The sequence below is a fragment of the Oncorhynchus keta genome, chromosome 15, assembly GCF_023373465.1.
Source record: "Oncorhynchus keta strain PuntledgeMale-10-30-2019 chromosome 15, Oket_V2, whole genome shotgun sequence".
In the NCBI taxonomy this organism is placed as follows: domain Eukaryota; kingdom Metazoa; phylum Chordata; class Actinopteri; order Salmoniformes; family Salmonidae; genus Oncorhynchus; species Oncorhynchus keta.
Window position 1 is genome coordinate 46,316,887 of NC_068435.1, and position 20,450 is coordinate 46,337,336.

At 42.8% G+C, this 20,450-nt stretch overlaps 1 protein-coding gene across 1 annotated transcript in view; it reads right to left on the reverse strand.

Annotated features, from left to right (window-relative positions):
• Positions 1 to 7,839: 7,839 nt before the first annotated feature.
• LOC118395063 (potassium/sodium hyperpolarization-activated cyclic nucleotide-gated channel 2-like) overlaps positions 7,840 to 20,450 on the reverse strand; it is a 53,632-nt gene continuing 41,021 nt past the window's right edge. Inside the window, exons 5-8 of the mRNA XM_035788848.2 lie at positions 15,988 to 16,134; positions 15,671 to 15,911; positions 15,199 to 15,363; positions 7,840 to 10,909 (exon numbers count right to left, since the gene is read on the reverse strand). Of these exons, the coding sequence (XP_035644741.1) occupies positions 9,834 to 10,909; positions 15,199 to 15,363; positions 15,671 to 15,911; positions 15,988 to 16,134 (1,629 nt within the window). The 3' untranslated portion in view covers positions 7,840 to 9,833. The remainder of the gene's footprint in view (positions 10,910 to 15,198; positions 15,364 to 15,670; positions 15,912 to 15,987; positions 16,135 to 20,450) is intronic.

Here is a 20,450-nt window from a genome sequence, read left to right on the forward strand (position 1 = left end):
GGGATCTTTTTTCAGCTCATGAAACATGGGACCAACACTTTACATGTTGTTGCATTTATATTTTTGTTCAGTGTAAAAACAAAGTCATTTAAATTCCAAATTAAACTCACTCAACTGAGTAAAGGGTTCATTCTGGCCATGAACAACTTATAGATTTTTCCATAAGAGAAACAAACCATGAAGACAGCACAGCACTAAGATTATTTGCACACGTCTTATCAGTCCCCATCTGCCAGGATGCTGTCCCCTGGCTCCAGTGTGGTGTGCAAGTACCCTCCTCCCATTGGAGCTGTGTTTATTACAGTAACAGAACACTTGACCATGTTCACCACCCCTTACAGATGTCCCACTCCACAGAAGCATTTAAAGGGATGTTTTACTATGGTGATTATGTAGGACCAGTATGTGTAATGTATCCTGGCTTTGGCTTTTCATTTTGATCATTTCATAAGGATTTAGTGATTACATGTATTGGTTCATAATCACAAACAAATACAATTTGTATAACATTTTAATTGAGCTTCCTTTTCCTTCATGGGAGGCTGAATATGGTTAATCCAGTAGATACAACATTTTATGATGCATCATGAATAGGGGTTGTAAGTCATGATCATATGTTGTGTAATGATATAGTCCTACTCATGCATAGGGTGATTTTTAACATTAGTTTTGATTGGGTTGCAAAAGCGTTGTCTTTGTGCACGTATTGCATTATGTATATCAATAAGAACATCACTGTTATTGTTATTGAACTGTGGACTGATTGGCAGTCCTTGGAGGTCAGTTGGACGGTATAACCAGTTGAGTAGATAAAGAAAGATACATATATACATCAACAGAGGAGGACATGAACCCACCAAATTATTCCAGGGAGATCTATTGGTGCAGTTGGGCGAGAGCTAACCATCCTGACCTAACTAGAGAGATTCTGGGGAGTAGGTAGGGAGAGGGGAGTGTACCAATAAACCCTTCGCTAAGCCCATCCCAGAATGTTGGACAACCAATCACAGCACTCCGGTGGATAGCAACTGTCGCTAACCAAGCTCGTGTCCAACGCCACTTTACAAGCTTCAGTTTCAAGCGCATGGAAGACAATAAGGGGACAGAGTTTTACATTTTTATTTTATAATTGTTTAAATGGCTAAATAATTTAACAGTTCTTCACCGGTACTGTGACCATGATTTATGAAATGCAGAGCCTATTGGTTAAGTGTTTTTTTAAATCTGAAATTATACCTTTTTGCATTGTTTGCTAGCTGATTAACTAGCTCTTAGTCTCTTTGACCACCGTTAAACATGTTGCTAAAGCTAGCTAGCCAGACAGTCAATATAACTTGTTTTCTCTAAATGTATGTTAGCTAGCCAATAAGTTTCAAGTTTTAATGTCACGTGCACAAGTACAGTGAAATGCATTTCTTGCAATCTCCAAAACCCAACAATGTAGTAAGACGTTGGCTAAATTATGAATAAAACTCTCATCTGCTGTCGACATCAGTATATACGATTTGAGAACCCTAGTCAGCTCTGAATGTGGTTAGTATCCTTGAATGCATGCTGACAGTGCATTCAAAGCCATAGTGGCTAGGCACACTACAAATTCCTTTTACCAGGATCCCGTGAAGCAATTGGAATGACAGTCCACCACAACATACCCGAGTCTCCTGATCTGCAAGGGGTAGCCTGTGTTTCATTTTGTTGTGTGAGTTTGAGATATTGTGAGGGGTTTTCTCCAGTAGTTTAAATGGGGAATTGAGCTTCCTGGGAAATGTTGACCAAGGTAGCAACAGTAACCAAGGGTTCAGGGCTTAGAAAAGGGTCAATTAGTTCCAAAATAAACAAAGAGAGAGAAGTTGCTGTTAGGTGCCTCACAAAGCAAGGAGACTAGAAAGGGATGGATGGGGATACCAGTTAGTGACTAAATACGCAAATTCCCTCTGGAGGGAAACAGCCAGGGGGTGTAAAGTGAGAATGGTGATATAATTAATGGAAGTAGGCCAGCAGGACATCCAGGGACGCTGTAGAGGACTACCAACAAAGAGGAAAGGAAAGGGAAGGAATTCCAATTCTGTACAAATCCCGGTAAAGCTATACACACAATGTATGTGTCTTCATTCACATTATAAAACAGATTCATGAGAAATTATGCTGCAAGGAATGGTTCTTCATAATTCAGTGCCCCTGTTAGCTCCCTAGTCTCTCTCTGCTCCACCCTGGATCGCTGCACTCTGAGTGTCCTGAGAGGTTTGGTGGAGCTGGGTCGGGGAGGAAGGGAGGGAGGGGAGAGAGGAATGGTGGTAAAGGGGAAACACAGAGGGGTAGAAGAAGAGAAGGGAGAAATGAGAGAGAGAGAAACGGTGGAAAAGGGATAGAGGGTAAAGAGGAGAAGAGAGATAGTTGGGAGAGGGGGAGAGAGAGAAGGTGGGAGCTGTGCTGTAGCTGCTCCTGGGCCGCGCCAGAGGAGTGTGTCCTTGGGCTGCCCTCGTCTCTGACGCATGCATGAACAAACATACCCATACACACATTCACTCGTTTCTTCACACACACACACGCACACACACGTGTTAGGAGGCTCCCAGACTCAGACACCTCATCAGGGATGCAGAAGAGCCCCTGTCTGCAGAGATTGAGGGATTTCAAAAATGAGAGGTAGATCTTGTATCCAGGGCGGAGAGAGAGAAAAAGACAGCACCCTTGTATGATTCATTTGGCTTGTGTTTGTTGCTTCTGTTTTGTAACAACAAATCAAAGGTCCATACATCTGTTCAGGCATCTAAAGAATGTGAGTCCTTGTGGACCTATACATTTGTACTGTGGCGGTTATCTTCAAAAACATTTGTTTCACATGGATGGTCTTAAGTACAAACACCTACACTATTTGACTAAATGTGCCTGTGTGTGTCTTCCACTGGTATTCATAAAAACTCATTTGGATCCTGTTAGCCTGTATAGATCATCTCCCCCTCCCCCTCTTCATGCAGAAGTAGACTACATTATTTTCCTCGTGAAATATCTGAAAAACACATTTTGTGAGGTGTGTATCATTGTCAGAATCAATCTTGTCAGGTATACCACGAATTCGAACACACGAATCAATGAAGGAACATGACTCGTGAATATGCCAATGCGCTCATCTTTTATTGCACAACACTGAATTGTTTGGTTAGGGACAATTTAACAACACTGCCACTGATCGACAGACCAGCTTAATGAGAGACTAGAGCCTGGCTCTGTGTTCTGGATGAGCTGGAGGGCAGCTGTGTAACCTGTCCCAAAGACACCTTTTAGGGCCTCCTACCCCTATGTACTTATGTTCATCTGAAAGTACTGGGTAGGTGGAACTATTATGGTGGAAGTTCCATCAAGCCTATCAAAGGACAAGGAGGAGTTATTACCATATTGAGTAAACCTATCCACTCCTTGCAGATATAGAGTACAGGAAGTACGTACGAGTAGGGGTTAAGGGTCAGTTTGAGATTGGACAGTTAGATATCAGCTCAGACAGAGTACAGTTATGGAGTTCAGTGAAGCGTTAAAGTACTTCAACCTTTACAGACCCAAACACAAGCTGGATCTACGACAACCTCGAAAGGGGCGACAAACACTGAGTGACAATGATCTGAGAAATCAACCTTTTCAGTGCCAGAATAGGATAAAACCCATAGTGGCTGAAATATAGTATCTACTTGAGTTCTGAGAACCTTTGTACTACAGCCACTGTTAGGAACGCTGGCTACAGTGCAGTAGAATGTATTTTGTCCAAAATAAACAGATGCCAACTCTGTCTGTGTCTGTTTTTGCTTGAGGTGGGCAAGCAGACCTAGCTTGGTGTTCTCAAGTGGGACCAACAGTGTAGAAGGAAAGGCACAGGTACACACAAACACACATTATACAGAGAGTCCTGAAGCGGAGAGAAGGCTTAGATAAGCAGGCTACGGTAACTACAACATTAAGGTATAATATTTGTCAGACTAGATAACGTTTTAAATCATTGTAGTTGGTTACACAGCATTGTCTAGATTTGAAGGTCCCACGAGGAATTATTAACCAAACGTTTCCTTTAGGTTAGAAGCAAATGCATTGGCTTGTCAAACAGACAGACATAAAGACAATGATTCAAGCAGCTTGGCACTGCTGTTGGTCCCCTGGTCTTCAGATATACATGTTGGGGTTAATTTTCAATTGAATGATTCTAGATTTTTTGGGTTCAATTTTGAGTTCAAGTTGTCCACACAAACTGTTTGTTGACTGAGGTGATATCTATTCTGCATAAACTTCACAAAAGCCTGTTTGACGTCACCCCTCTCATTGTACAAAATGCTTTGGTGACACCAGATTGTAGTAAAAATGTAACAATGTGCCCCCACAACTCTGTGTATAACACACGTACAGTAGATGAGAACAGAGTACAGCGCACATGGTGTTTGAAGGCTCAAACCAACAAAAATGTGCAATTTTGTGTTTCCCAAATCAGGGAAAATGATACATTATAATTTTAATTCAGCAGTACTCGTCTTTAGCTAACATTTGTACATATATTGCAAGTTGAAAATAAAAACACATATTTTGCATTTTTACAGGCACGTACATACCACAAAAATAGACTATGTGGAAACTAGATATACTAGGCACAAGGTATACACAGTCCGTGTGCTTTGGGGCAAATGGTAAAAAACAACAAAACAAACAGACAAACAAAGAAGACACTTCTCAAAACAGAAACAGAGAATACCCTGATCTGCTAAGACATTAATACCAAAGACATGTAGTACCCTTAATATCTGGTACGGGGAAAAAAAATATTTTAAACTAAGATAATCGTCTCTCAATAATCGTCAGACGATTTCAAGCATGCATGGGTAATCTAATTTTTATTCCATTTGGAAGTCTCTTTTTTATGGAGAACCAAGTAACAATAAATGAAAACCTGCAAAACAGTGTCTCGTGCATGATATAACAGATGCCAGGGATTCAAGAAAAGAGGTGTCGTCATTCATTAATAAAATGTTATGCTGGGTGCATGGGAACTCTTGCAATGAAACAGAGATGATATTGACTGAACAAAGCAGGGTTTTTCTCTCTCTCTGTCCCTTTCTCTTTCACTGACTGTGGACACAAATCCTTACAAATAATATCAGCACAGTCCTTATTGCAGCTTTATAGGGCAAACTCAAGTATTATCACATACTAGGATTAGGTAAGAGGACCAATTGATTGCACTGAAACAGCAATTAAGCATCAACAGGTATTCACTTATTTGGACTTAACTCATTCATAATTCTATTGGCATTTTGGCATGCATCTTTCCCATGGGAAAAAACAACAAAACATTATATTAATATGTTGGGGACTATGATCTGACTTAAAATATGTGACTTGACAGTCAAAAAATGATAGTCTTAAAGGATAAGGTTTTGACCTGTGGCTTAGAATGTACTGAACATTTAAGTAATACACTTGTGAATAATACATATTGTTATCAAATGATTCAGAATGTATATGAAAATGAAGCTTTTACATAAATTAGTGAAGCCCTTGGAAATTCACATTCACTATTATTCTCCATAGTTATTTTTTCAATATCTAAAATGGCCTCCTACACCTGTAAGTTAGGAGATCAAACCAAAAGTGTCAATAGGGCTTTGCTTAGAACTTCTGCATTCTATTTCAACATATAACTTATTAACTATCCTATATCCTGTGTGTTTTGTGCAATTAATCAGAATTCAAGGCCAACTTGATGCAAAATGAAAACAAGTTGATTACAAGAACATAAACAAACTGTACCTACAACAAATAAATAGTAAACCAATCACGTATCATTAAAACTATATATCTTTCCGGAAAGGTAGCGAACCTGAGTGAAATGTCTATCATCATGATTTAACAGCTTTGCTCTCGATCGATAAAGTTCAAAGCTTCAAAAGCCAGTTTTTTGCACATTGAGCCAGTTGCCAAATTTCTCTCAGATTCGTCCACAGACATTATTAGGTTATTATTATTATTTTTTTTAACCTTTATTTAACCAGACGTGATCATTCTAAGAGACTGAAGCAGTGATTTGTCCTTTGCTTAAAACGTCGTAATGTGACACAATGTGCTTAAATGCTGAACTCAACTTTGCTGTGTTGCTTTGAACCGAAGGGTTGGATCTCAGTGACAAACTGGGAATGGTTTCAACTCTCTCTATGCTACAGTACATCCAATAAATAAAACGTGTATTCTCTCATCATAGAACAGGGAAACATACAGTTTACATACAGAACACACTCAAACGAGAGAAGCATCAAACCTAAGTCACACAAACACATACAGCAAAATCTCCCTTCGCATCGTCACCCGTAATAATGTCAGTCCTTGTATTTACATGGCAGTTTATTTCTGATTAGCTGTCTTCCCCCTCATATGACATACATTCAGCAAGAGAAGGCTTGAAGCACACCAGGGTTAGAATAACTTAAATATTTATCTTCAAAGTCACAACCCGCCACAGCCTTGAATTGATTAATTATTGAGGAATAAATTCTTGTCGTACAGACATTCGTGGAGTTTTGGACTCGAAGGAGCTGCTCTTGCTCAATATACTGTACATACAACACCAAACTCACACAGGTGAAGATATACTTTTCTTTTTCCTCTGCCCCACCCCATTTCCCATTGGCATGCATTCTGTCGATTAGTTTGTCTTGCTTTACAATGTACAACATTACTTTAAAATGTCATTTAAAATGACAGTTTGGGGACTTGTTTTCCATAACTCCATTCTGAAATCCGCAGGTGACCTTGAACAGGTTTGAAACCAGTCTGCCTCATTTGATCCACAAAAGAACTACATCCACTCACTTCCTGTGACATTTTAGGTTAAGGTAACAATATGGTCGCTGGACTACAATATCTCAACTAGTGAAGCCACGGCAGCTGCTGATTCTTTAAGGTTTCACAGTAAAAAAACAAAACATATACACTATATATATGTATACAGTACCAGTCCAAAATGTGGACACACCTACTCATTCAAGGGTTTTTCTTTATTTTTACTATTTTCTACATTATAGAATAATAGTGAAGACATCAAAACTCTGAAATAACACATATGGAATCATGTAGTAACCAAAAAAAGTGTTAAACAAATCAAATATAACCACACATGTGGAGATAATCCGTTCACCTACTCTGGGTCTCACAAAGACACGGAGGTTGGAAACAAAAATCTCAAATTTCTTTGCAGCAATTCGACCATGAAGGCCTGATTCGTTCAGTCTCCTCTGAACAGTTGATGTTGAGATGTGTATGTTACTTGAACTCTGTGAATCAGCCATTTCTGAGGCTGGTAACTCTAATGAACATATCCTCTGCAGCAGAGGTAACTCTGGGTTTTCCTTTCCTGTGGTGGTCCTCATCATAGCGCTTGATGGTCTTTGCGACATTAATGTCTTCAAGTAATGATGAACTGTAATTTCCCTTTGCTTATTTGAGCTGTTCTTGCCATAATATGGACTTGGTCTTTTACCAAATAGGGCTATCTTCTGTATACCACCTCTACCTTGTCACAACACAGCTAAAACATTAAGAAGGAAATAAATTCCACAAATTCACTTTTAACAAGGCACACCTGTTAATTTAATTGCATTCAGGTGACTACCACATGAAGCTGGTTGAGAGAATTCCAAGAGTGTGCAAGCTGTCATAAATGCAAACGGTGGCTACTTTGAAAAATCTCAAATCTCAAATATATTTAGATTTGTTTAACACTTTTTGGTTACTACATGATACCATATGTGTTATTTCATACTGTCAAAGTCTACACTATTATTCTAAAATGTAGAAAATAGTAAAAAATAAAGAAAAACCTTTTAATGGGTGGGTGTGTCCAAACTTTTGACTGGTACTGTATATGGCCAGTTGATTTGGTACACCCATCTAGTACAGGGTCAGATCCTGCTTGGCCTCCAGGACAGCCTGAATTCTTCAGTGCAAGAAAACATTGCTCAATTGGTATCAAGCGACCTAACATGTGCCAGGAAAAAATTCCCCTCTCCATTACACCACTGCCACCCGCCTGTACCATTTACGCTAGGAAAAATGGGGCAATGGATTTATGCTGCTTAGCCAAATCCTGACTCTGCCATCAGCATGACGCAATAGAATTTGTCGGACCAGGCAATGTTTTTCCAGTCCTCAATATTGTCCAGTGTTGGTGATCGCATGCTCACTGTTTTTAGCTGATAGGACTGGAACCCAGCGTGGTCATCTGCTGCAATAGCAAGAACCGACGAGTTGTGCTTTCCGAGATGCCATTCTGCACACCACTGTTGTACTGCACTGCTATATGCCTGTTTGTGGCCCGCCTGTTAGCTTGCACGATTCTTGGCATTCTCCTTCGACCTCTCATCAACGAGCTGTTTTTGCCCACAGGACTGCTGCTGACTGGATGTTTTTTATTTGTCACACCATTCTCTGTAAAAACCTGGACACTGCCGTGCATGAAAAGCCACGCTCAAGGTAGCTTAGGTAACTTGTGTTGCCTATTCTAACATTAAATCAAACAGTGACTGAATGCCTCGATGGCTGTCTGCCTGCTTTATATAACAAGGCCATGTGACTCACTGTCTGTAGGAGCGAACCATTTTGGTGAACAGGGTGGTGTACCTAATATACTGGCCACTGAGTGTTTACACATATAGGCGGGGTAAGTGTATTGCAGAATTATATTGCATGTATTAATTAATAAACCTGGACGAAAACAAGCAAGTATACAGTTTGGGTTGTTTGCGATGGTTCTTTTTGATAAAGCGCTGACGATTTACCACCATGTTTTTCCTCCAGTGTCACGTTATGTATATTTCTGCCAACATGACAAGTGGATATCTTCCTAGACACATTTAGCTGAACAGAAAAGCTGTGAAATATTGCCTGTGCCATTGCCAGCAAATCCAACCAACCATGCCTGACAAAGCAGTGTAAAGATATGAGTACACATGTCAGCTCTCTTGGAAAAACCGAATGGAACCAAAAACATGCATACCAACTCTCTCTCTCACACACACACACGCACGCATATATATATATATATATATATATATATATATATACACACACAAACCAAATTTATGGCTTCTAAATCAAGGCAGTTAAATAAATGGCATTTTCTTCTGGATCTCTTTTTTAGTTGATACAGACACAACCAAACTTCGTGTTCAAGCTCAACTTTGGTTTAGAATAGATACAATGAAGATATTATCTTTCGGTCATTTTTTTACTATTTCAACTATTTACATATCGATGTAAGATCGACCAGCGGTCTAAAACACTATTTTAAACAATGTGAAGAGCAACGTAGTTATTTTTGCTACAACAGCGTATACAGAAAAAAAGGACACCCAAAAACACGTTCTGAAAGCGTAAAATGTCATCATTGTCCTTTGATTCAAGTCCCTGATTTTTCGTTTTTAAGTCCAGCTCCTGCTAGATTGCGCTGTATGGATTCTACACAGTATACAACAGTTTCTTTCTCGATATCTTTACAGTAAAGACAGCAATATAGGTGTTTGGAAGCAGTGTAAGGGGTGCTACTAAGAATAAAGATGCTGGCACAGTAGAACAGTCCAGTCTAACCTTTGTTAAACTAGTTTAATTGTTTGGACTCACACGAGTCACAGAGTTTCTCTTTCCTCTTTCCTCTTTGTTGACTCTGACCGACACACAAGACATTCTTTATGAATGACTGACGATGTGGCCCGTATTCTGTCGGCCATGTCGGTAAGGAAGCCAACCAGTTTCAGACAGAGTTTTAGATTCACCTACGTAAAGGCCTCTATCCTGCACCTCTCATAGGGTCACAAGTTAGAAGACAGCCGGCTCCGGGCTGAGTCTAACTCCGGTAGGCTATCGATCAAATCCTTGTTGGGGACCCCAGAGTCCGGAATCCCCGACCCAGCTGCCACCACAGCCGCCCCCATCCCGGGTGCTCCTGGTGGAGGAGTAGAGGCGAAAGCCACACGCTGTGGAGTTCCCGTGGGTCTTCCCTCAACCTGGACTCCCACCCCGGAGGGCCCCGGCTGGCTAGGGTGAGTGGGCTGAGGAGGACCGATGGAGGTGGAGGAGGCATGGGTGGATGGGTGGGTGGATTGGGGAGGGCTGGGGGTGACGGCAGGCGTTCCTTCCTGAGGGAGGGAGAGCTGGGAGGAGGAGAGGGCACGGGCGTCTTGGCTCAGGGTGCCCGAGTGGAGGGAGTGGGTGCTCTTGTGCGAGGAGGGCCTCTGGATGGTGTGTGTGGGACTGGGAACATGGTGCTGCACCAGGGACAGCTGAGACCCAGAGGGCCCTGCTCCTGCCATGTACTGGAATGTCCGTCCCTGGTGCGTCAGAGGGCTCTGGACTGGTGGGCTGGAGATAGCCGACCCAAACGCCCCTGTTGCATGAGCCATCTGGGGTGGCTGGGACTGGAGAGGGGATGCGGAGACTGGGCTCTGAGACAGGCTATGGACCACCTGAAACCTCCGCAACATGCGGGGGGACTGCAGCGTCCCTGACCCCGAACCAGACGCCATCCCCAGCCCCATCGGACCTGGCCCCATCGGCCCAGTCCCCATACCCATCGGCATACCCATCAGCCCCATCCCTGGCATCCCCATTCCCCCCATCGGCCCCATCCCCTGGGGGCAGAAGCTCATGGCCACAGCCTGCTGGAGGCTGGCGAGGGCCCCAGCCCCAGAAGGGCCTGCAGGGGAGAACATGCCCCCGGGGACAGAGGAAGTCATGGACATGGTGCGGGGTCTCTGGAGGTCCACCAGTTTGACCATCTCACGGTCGTACTTGACAATCTCCTGGATCATCTCATTCTCATGGTTGTTGAAGACGCCGGAGTTGAGGTCGTGCTGCACTTTGTGCATCAGAATGGTGTTCTTCTTGCCTGTGATGAAGGGAGGGGGGGAGAATAGTAGAACATGATGAGGTAGAGGAAAGAGGAGAAGTAGGGGTAACAAATTAAGAGATAAGGGCGGGGTTCACAGACAGCATATTCTGACCTTCAAACTTGATATATTTTGGGGCAAGAAGCAATGCACGAGGAAAATACTGAAAACAAGAGGGTCATAGTGTCACTTTATCAATTAACACTGTCCTATAGTGTTTATTTATTTTTTTTTATTTTTATTTCACCTTTATTTAACCAGGTAGGCTAGTTGAGAACAAGTTCTCATTTGCAACTGCGACCTGGCCAAGATAAAGCATAGCAGTGTGAACAGACAACACAGAGTTACACATGGAGTAAACAATTAACTAGTCAATAACACAGTAGAAAAAAAAATGGGCAATCTATATACAATGTGTGCAAAAGGCATGAGGAGGTAGGCGAATAATACAATTTTGCAGATTAACACTGGAGTGATAAATGATCAGATGGGCATGTACAGGTAGAGATATTGGTGATATTGGTGTGCAAAAGAGCAGAAAAGTAAATAAATAAAAACAGTATAAAAACAGTATGGGAATGAGGCAGGTGAATAAGGGTGAGCTATTTACCTATAGACTATGTACAGCTGCAGCGATCGGTTAGCTGCTCGGATAGCTGATGTTTGAAGTTGGTGAGGGAGATAAAAGTCTCCAACTTCAGCGATTTTTGCAATTCGTTCCAGTCACAGGCAGCAGAGTACTGGAACGAAAGGCGGCCAAATGAGGTGTTGGCTTTAGGGATGATCAGTGAGATACACCTGCTGGAGCGCGTGCTACGGATGGGTGTTGCCATCGTGACCAGTGAACTGAGATAAGGCGGAGCTTTACCTAGCATGGACTTGTAAATGACCTGGAGCCAGTGGGTCTGGCGACGAATATGTAGTGAGGGCCAGCCGACTAGAGCATACAAGTCGCAGTGGTGGGTGGTATAAGGTGCTTTAGTGACAAAACGGATGGCACTGTGATAGACTGCATCCAGTTTGCTGAGTAGAGTGTTGGAAGCCATTTTGTAGATGACATCGCCGAAGTCGAGGATCGGTAGGATAGTCAGTTTTACTAGGGTAAGCTTGGCAGCGTGAGTGAAGGAGGCTTTGTTGCGGAATAGAAAGCCGACTCTGGATTTGATTTTTGATTGGAGATGTTTGATGTGAGTCTGGAAGGAGAGTTTGCAGTCTAGCCAGACACCTAGGTACTTATAGATGTCCACATATTCAAGGTTGGAACCATCCAGGGTGGTGATGCTAGTCGGGCATGCAGGTGCAGGCAGCGATCGGTTGAAAAGCATGCATTTGGTTTTACTCGCGTTTAAGAGCAGTTGGAGGCCACGGAAGGAGTGCTGTATGGCATTGAAGCTCGTTTGGAGGTTTGATAGCACAGTGTCCAATGACGGGCCGAAAGTATATAGAATGGTGTCGTCTGCGTAGAGGTGGATCAGGGAATCGCCCGCAGCAAGAGCAACATCATTGATATATACAGAGAAAAGAGTCGGCCCGAGAATTGAACCCTGTGGCACCCCCATAGAGACTGCCAGAGGACCGGACAGCATGCCCTCTGATTTGACACACTGAACTCTGTCTGCAAAGTAATTGGTGAACCAGGCAAGGCAGTCATCCGAAAAACCGAGGCTGTTGAGTCTGCCGATAAGAATTTGGTGATTGACAGAGTCGAAAGCCTTGGCGAGGTCGATGAAGACGGCTGCACAGTACTGTCTTTTATCGATGGCGGTTATGATATCATTTAGTACCTTGAGTGTGGCTGAGGTGCACCCGTGACCGGCTCGGAAACCAGATTGCACAGCGGAGAAGGTACGGTGGGATTCGAGATGGTCAGTGACCTGTTTGTTGACTTGGCTTTCGAAGACCTTAGATAGGCAGGGCAGGATGGATATAGGTCTATAGCAGTTTGGGTCCAGGGTGTCTCCTCCTTTGAAGAGGGGGATGACTGCGGCAGCTTTCAATCCTTGGGGATCTCAGACGATATGAAAGAGAGGTTGAACAGGCTGGTGATAGGGGTTGCGACAATGGCGGCAGATAGTTTCAGAAATAGCGGGTCCAGATTGTCAAGCCCAGCTGATTTGTACGGGTCCAGGTTTTGCAGCTCTTTCAGAACATCTGCTATCTGGATTTGGGTAAAGGAGAACCTGGAGAGGCTTGGGTGAGGAACTACGGGGGGCGGAGCTGTTGGCCGAGGTTGGAGTAGCCAGGCGGAAGGCATGGCCAGCCGTTGAGAAGTGCTTATTGAAGTTTTCGATAATCATGGATTTATCGGTGGAGACCGTGTTTCCTAGCCTCAGTGCAGTGGGCAGCTGAGAGGAGGTGCTCTTGTTCTCCATGGACTTCACAGTGTCCCAGAACTTTTTGGAGTTGGAGCTACAGGATGCAAACTTTTGCCTGAAGAAGCTGGCCTTAGCTTTCCTGACTGACTGCGTGTATTGGTTCCTGACTTCCCTGAACAGTTGCATATCACGGGGCTATTCGATGCTATTGCAGTCCGCCACAGGATGTTTTTGTGCTGGTCGAGGGCAGTCAGGTCTGGGGTGAACCAAGGGCTGTATCTGTTCTTGGTTCTGCATTTTTGAACGGAGCATGCTTATCCAAAATGGTGAGGAAGTTACTTTTAAAGAATGACCAGGCATCCTCAACTGACGGATGAGGTCAATGTCCTTCCAGGATACACGGGCCAGGTCGATTAGAAAGGCCTGCTCACAGAAGTGTTTTAGGGAGCGTTTGACAGTGATGAGGGGTGGTCGTTTGACTGCGGCTCCGTGGCGGATACAGGCGATGAGGCAGTGATCGCTGAGATCCTGGTTGAAGACAGCGGAGGTATATTTGGAGGGCCAGTTGGTCAGGATGACGTCTATGAGGGTGCCCTTGTTTACAGAGTTAGGGTTGTACCTGGTGGGTTCCTTGATGATTTGCGTGAGATTGAGGGCATCTAGCTTAGATTGTAGGACTGCCGGGGTGTTAAGCATATCCCAGTTTAGGTCACCTAACAGGACAAACTCTGAAGCTAGATGGGGGCGATCAATTCACAAATGGTGCTGAAGCCACAGCATTACTCAACTGTCTGCCTGGGATAGAGATCATATTCATAGATTAGTTTGCATCTGCTATTTCTTAGAGGGAGTAAAACATAAAAAGATAGAACATAAAGGTAAAATTTAAAAACATTGATATCAATACGTAACATTAGGATCTAATATGAATATGAGGTATCAATATAGATAGTGTCATATTTCAAGCCTTGTTTTTGTCCTCTTCCAGCTTGTGAAAATAACAGGTGGGTCCACTTCATAAATCTGTACCAGGTCTCGATTATTTGGAACACTGATGTATCTGGCAAACAGTGGGGACTGCAGCATCTGTGGCAAGGTTATTATAGTAAACTATAACTGAGACTAAAAATAAAACTAATAATGAAAAAACTATTCAGTAAACTGAAATAAAATCATTTACAAACCCGTTTGAAAAATGAAAACTATACTGAAACTGAAATTGAATTTGAACTAAAATGCAAATAAAAAACATCATGACAATCATTACATTGTTATTTTTGTAAATGGCTTGTGCATAACAATCACCAGCTAACATGGAAAAAAGTGTCAAGGTAGCCAACTTGACTCTTCTTACATGTACTACTAGTTTTCAAAAATTATTAAAAGCATTGGAGAATTTCCTTCAACCATATTTTTGTAGCTGTCTCAGCAATATTCCTTTTAAAATCAAGTCACAATGGAATTGACTTTATAATTTAAACCTGACCTAGAACCTGACCCATCATCACCTTATGTATTACTGCATCCCAGTGGCAAGAAGTAAAAAAAAAAAAACTATACTCACACGCATGCTTTCTATCCTTAACACTTAACACTTAACACTAAGACTTAAACTGAAATGAAGTAATATAAAAAACACAACTAAAACTGAATAAAAACTAGCAGATCAGGTCTGAAAACAAACAAACCTTCAACTGTGGAACCACCTGGGTACCACTAGCATGAAAACTGCTATCACACAGGTAGTTTCTTTCTCTTTTTTAAGCAAGAGAAGCAGTACAACTAAGGTCTTATTTAACTACTTTAAAATTAATCTTCCTTCCTCCCGTAGTTCTCACTGATCGAACACAAATGGATGGTGAAAGCAACGATTCCACAGCTTTCATAGATCCAGTAATGTCAGACCAGTGATTACTTTGAGGAAGGACGCAAGCAAGGTGCATTGGTACAGGGCCCAGAGCTCTCTTCAGTACCTATGCGGTCCAGTCGGTCGATGGCCACTGTCTCAAAGGCCCGTCTCATCATGGGGTATTCCTCCAGAACCTCATTGAAGTTGTCCACAGACAGGGAGTAGAGACGACAGTATGTCTCCGCTCTAACACTGGCAGTACGCCGGCCACGTGTCAGCAAACAGATCTCTGGAAAAGGGAAACAGGGTCAGGAGACACAGAGATAGAGCAACATGTGGCAGAGATACAATATAATAATGTTATATTTAATAATGTTTCAAATATACTGTAGAAACCACACTGCATCTGTTCAACTACCAGCCATCTGGGATTGTCTTACACTTCCAAAAAAGTACCCCAACACGCAAAGCACTTCATCATTTGAGAACATGGTAATAGAGTACAAAGATGTAAGGCAAAACACAAGGAGGCACTAAATATGAATTGTTTGCTGAACTATATTTAATTCTGTGTGTGTTGTGGTTCAGGCCCATACCTCCAAAGTAGGAGCCATCAGAGAGCTTCATTCCCAGGGTTCCCTTAGTGATGACATTGCAGACTCCATGCTGGATAAAGTACATCTTCTTGCCGATGGTGCCCTCTCTGATAATGTAATCACGGGGCTGGAAGACCTCGAAGCGGAGCATGATCAACATGGCTGTCACAAAGTTGGGCTCTGCGTTGGCGAACAGTGGCATGGATGCCACCAGTTTACGGCAGTTGAAATTGACAATTTCCTTAAGATAGACATAGTTTGTTAGTCATGTTTGTGAGCATGTTTGTGCATGTCCAGGCAGGGACTAAGGGACTTACCTCTCTGAGTGGTTCATTCAGCTCTTCCAGGATGCTCTCTTCATCAAACATCTTCCCCTGGTACCGGTGCTCGTAATAATCATGGATTTTCTGTCGGAAGTCAGCCGGCAGCTTGTGGAAGGACATATACTGCTCCACTTGTTTGTACTGTAGAGAGAAAGGGAGAGGGATAGGAGGAGAGAGATTGAAAGAGTGAATAAAGTAGTGAAGTCACTTACACTACCTCAAAGTCAACACAGAGCTTAAACTTCCACCATTCGATTTTAAAATGACTGGATTTAAAATTTTCTGGAAAAATAATAACAAGAGGTGGGTAGACAGGCACGTTGCAAACAAAGAGCTGTTCATTTCAGCCACACGATCAGGGCACCATCGAAGGCAAAGTGACATATTCCTGTGCACTATTGAGGGAAATTTGCTTGATGTTTGAAACCCACTGAAATTGGACAAAACATGAAAACGAGCAAAGGACCAAAACTAGCCCATTTATTCAGCTAATCAATACCAAGCAATCAAACATTATTGTTGAACTGCTGCTGCAGCAGTTTGCCCATTACTAAAGTGGATGCCAGACCGACCACGGTGAAAACTAAGGGCCTGTTTTCACAGATGAAGCATACCATGCTTCATGGCAAAGCTTTTTTAGTCGAGGACTAGTGCTTTTTATACCAGGACTAGACTTAATCTGTGTCTGGGAAACCAGAGCAGACCAACTCTAAATCGATGAAGTGTATCAGGTGGTGTATAACTGGCAACCCTCCTCAGGATGCCAGCCTGGCAGTCAGGAAGAAATTGATGGAGTTGTAAAAGCTGTAGAGCACTAAGAGATAGAGAGATTACTCTTATGTCAGGCCCTGTGCAATTCAGCCGTCTCACAAACATACCACTCCACCCAGCACTCATAAAGCCTTCACAAACATAACACAGGCTTGGATCTTAACCGGCACTGACACACTAAAACACACAACCCACAAACATACTTTTTCCTTCCCTTTGTCTCAAACCATTAAAGATTCACAAAAACAGAATCTAATTCATCATTTAGGAACCAAACAGAAAACAAAATATTCTCTTCAGCAGAAGACGCTGGCAACCAATAATATTGTCAGCAAACTGTTAGACATTTGTCCTATTATCCCCCCTAGCAGGAGGACAAGCATAAATGTAGTCACTGTTTTTGTTAACATGACATGGGTGTGGGGGTGTGTGTGTGGGGGGAGGGGGGGCTGTTAGGCAGAAAAACTCTGTTCTGGGGGGTGACTGTAGTTGTATAATGAGAGAAAAAAAGAATACAACCTTGATATCTGCAAAAGGAGCCAGGGCCCTTAGAAACACTTACAGGGCCTCCTTTTAAGGTCAAGTAATAGAGCGTTAATAACTGCCTTATTCATAATCTATTAACAATCTATTACTAAACAGTAGTACCGTAAAGGTTTACCAAACCCCGTTTGACCCTGCTCTGGTTTCTACCATATCAAGGAACTGAACAGCTATCTAACTCTAACAAGCTCAGTTGAATAATTAAAATGCAAAATAAAGAAGTGAAATCTCCCATCGGTGAGGAAAGCTCTGCTCCTCTAAATGGTGGCGTTACGTAATGAGACACTTCAGATGTGTAAGTGCTGCTGCTCTCTGACAGGCAGACTGGGTGCTGAACTGAAGGTGTGGTGGCGTAGGTGTTGCTGAGAGAAACAGCCCAGGACCTAATGGTGAGGCTGACAGGCTAACCATCACAACAACTGGTCCTGGTGAGGATGCCTGAGACACATAGGGCTCTAGTCAAATAAAGGGAATAGGGTGCCATTTCAGACGCAGCCAGTGTTCCCATACTGGTGAGAACATAGAAATGGAATAGCAAGAACAGTATAGTTCTATCATACATACCAGTAGTCAAATTCTTTACACGATCTCTGTAATACCACCCCAAATATGGATTATACTAAGAAAACATGATGTTCAATTGAATAGTGGTATCCCATGGTGCTTAAAATGTCAATTGGATGAGTATTTTAAGTGGCTAATGGTACTTAAATACGCAACCCATACTACTACTCCTTGGCTCAGTTGATCATAAGAGGCAATTTATGCTTGATCGGAAAATGTGGTCGGAGGTGCCGTATGGAGGGTGTGATGCAATTGCAGAGCCTCCAGAGGCACGCAGAGGCCAAATCGAGCACAGTACCATATCGCTGTGCGATATGAAACACCTTTGGCAGCGATTACAGCCTTGTGTCTTCTTGGGTATGACACTACAAGCTTGGCACACCTGTATTTGGGGCGTTACTCCCATTCTTCTCTGCAGGTCCTCTCAAGCTCTGTCAGGTTGGAAGGGGAGCGTCGCTGCACATCTATTTTTAGGTCTCCCCAGAGATGTTCGATCTGGTTCAAGTCCGCGATCTGGCTGGGCCACTCAAGGACATTCAGAGACTTATCCCAAAGCCACTCCTGCGATGTCTTGCTTCGTTGTATGCTTAGGGTCATTGTACTGTTGGAAGGTGAACCTCTGCCCCAGTTTGAGGTCATAAGCACTCTGGAGCAGCTTTCTGTCAAGGATCTCGTTGTACTTTGCTCCGTTCATCTTTCCATCAATTCTTACTAGTCTCCCAGTCCCTGCTGCTGAAAACATCCCCACATTCAACCTTGGTTTCATCGGACCAGAGAATTTTGTTTCTCATGGTCTGAGCGTTCTTTAGGTGCCTTTTGGCAAACTCCAAGCAGGCTGTCATGTGCCTTTTACTGAGGAGTGGCTTCCGTCTGGCCACTCTACCATAAAGGCCACAGAGGAACTCTGGAGCTCTGTCAGAATGACAATCGGGTTCTTGGTCACCTCCCTGACCAAGGCCCCTCTCCCCTGATTGCTCAGTTTGGCCGGCGGCCAGCTCTAGGAAGAGTCTTGGTGGTTCCAAACTTCTTCCATTTAAGAATAATGTAGGTCACTTCGTTCTTGGGGACCTTCAATGCTGCAGACATTTCCTCAGATCTATGCCTTGACACAATCCTGTCTCGGATCTCTACGGACAATTCCTTCAACCTCATTGCTTGGTTTTTGCTCTGACATGCACTGTCAACATTGGGATCTTATATAGACAAGTGTGTCTCTTTCCAAATCAGGTTCAATCAATTTAATTTCCCACAGGTGGACTCCAATCAAGTTGTAGAAACATCTCAAGGATAATCAATGGAAACAGGATGCACCTGAGCTCAATTTTGAGTCTCATAGCAAAGGGTCTGAATGCATATGTAAATAAGGTATTTCTGTTTTGAATTTCTTATAAGTTCGCTAACATTTCTAAAAACCTGTTTTTGCTTTGTCATTATGGGGAATATTGTATAGATTGATGAGGTAAAAATGTAATTCAATCCATTTTAGAATAAGGCTGTACCGTAACAAAATGTGGAAAAAGTCAAGAGGTCTGAATACTCTGTAAGCTGCAGCAAAACAGTGTGAGAGGACATCTTGATATGGTCTCAACATTGGCTTTCATGGATTTCTATTTAGCACTTGGTGGTGCAATGATTCTCCTTTCACTGTTTCACTCCTTTCACTGACAGCAGGATGGGGGATATTCTACCACTTTCACATCTACCCAGGGGTATACAATGTGGTACAAATTGTGTGACACTGTTTATACCTTACAGTAAAACATTAAAAACATCTTCCAATCTTCCATTTCCAATGGAAATAGATCGAAATAGTTGTGTCAAATCCATTCATCACACATTATCTTGAAGCTGAACTCAACTCTCATGTCTGCTTCAGTGACATCAGTTACATGTACTTTAATTAAAGCGTTTTAATCTCAAACCTGCCCAATGGCCTCCCCTCTTCCCTCTCTCCTCTCTACCCTTTCCTCTACCCTGGATTCTCGCTCCCCACCATGAGGAATTCTAATTTTGGTTCAGCGCAGACAGCCTTTCAGATGTATAACTAATTAATCCATTCCAGCCTAAATCGCTTCATTATAATATATCTAGCAGAGAGAGAGGCTGATGACAGCCAAGTCAAAGCCTGTCTCCCTGTCCCCCATCCCGGCAGAGGAGATTTGAGCAGTGGGTAAAACAACACACTTTAGGTTGTCAGAAACATTAAAGTCACCACAGCTGTGTTATAATTGGATTTTTAAGAAATCAGAAGAGGAAAATAACACAGATTCACACTGAGAGACCTAATGACCACAGGATGGTTGTCTGTGCAAGTATTTTCCTACGTTGAATGGCTGGATTGTCGCGCCCTGACCATAGTTTGCTTTGTATGTTTATATGTTTTGTTTGGTCAGGTTGTGATCTGAGTGGGCATTCTATGTTGTATGTCTAGTTTGTCTGTTTCTGTTTTTGGCCTGATATGGTTCTCAATCAGAGGCAGGTGTTAGTCATTGTCTCTGATGGGAACCATATTTAGGTCGCCTGTCATTGTGGGTTGTGGGTGATTGTCTGTGTGTAGTTGCCTGTGTAAGCACTTGTTA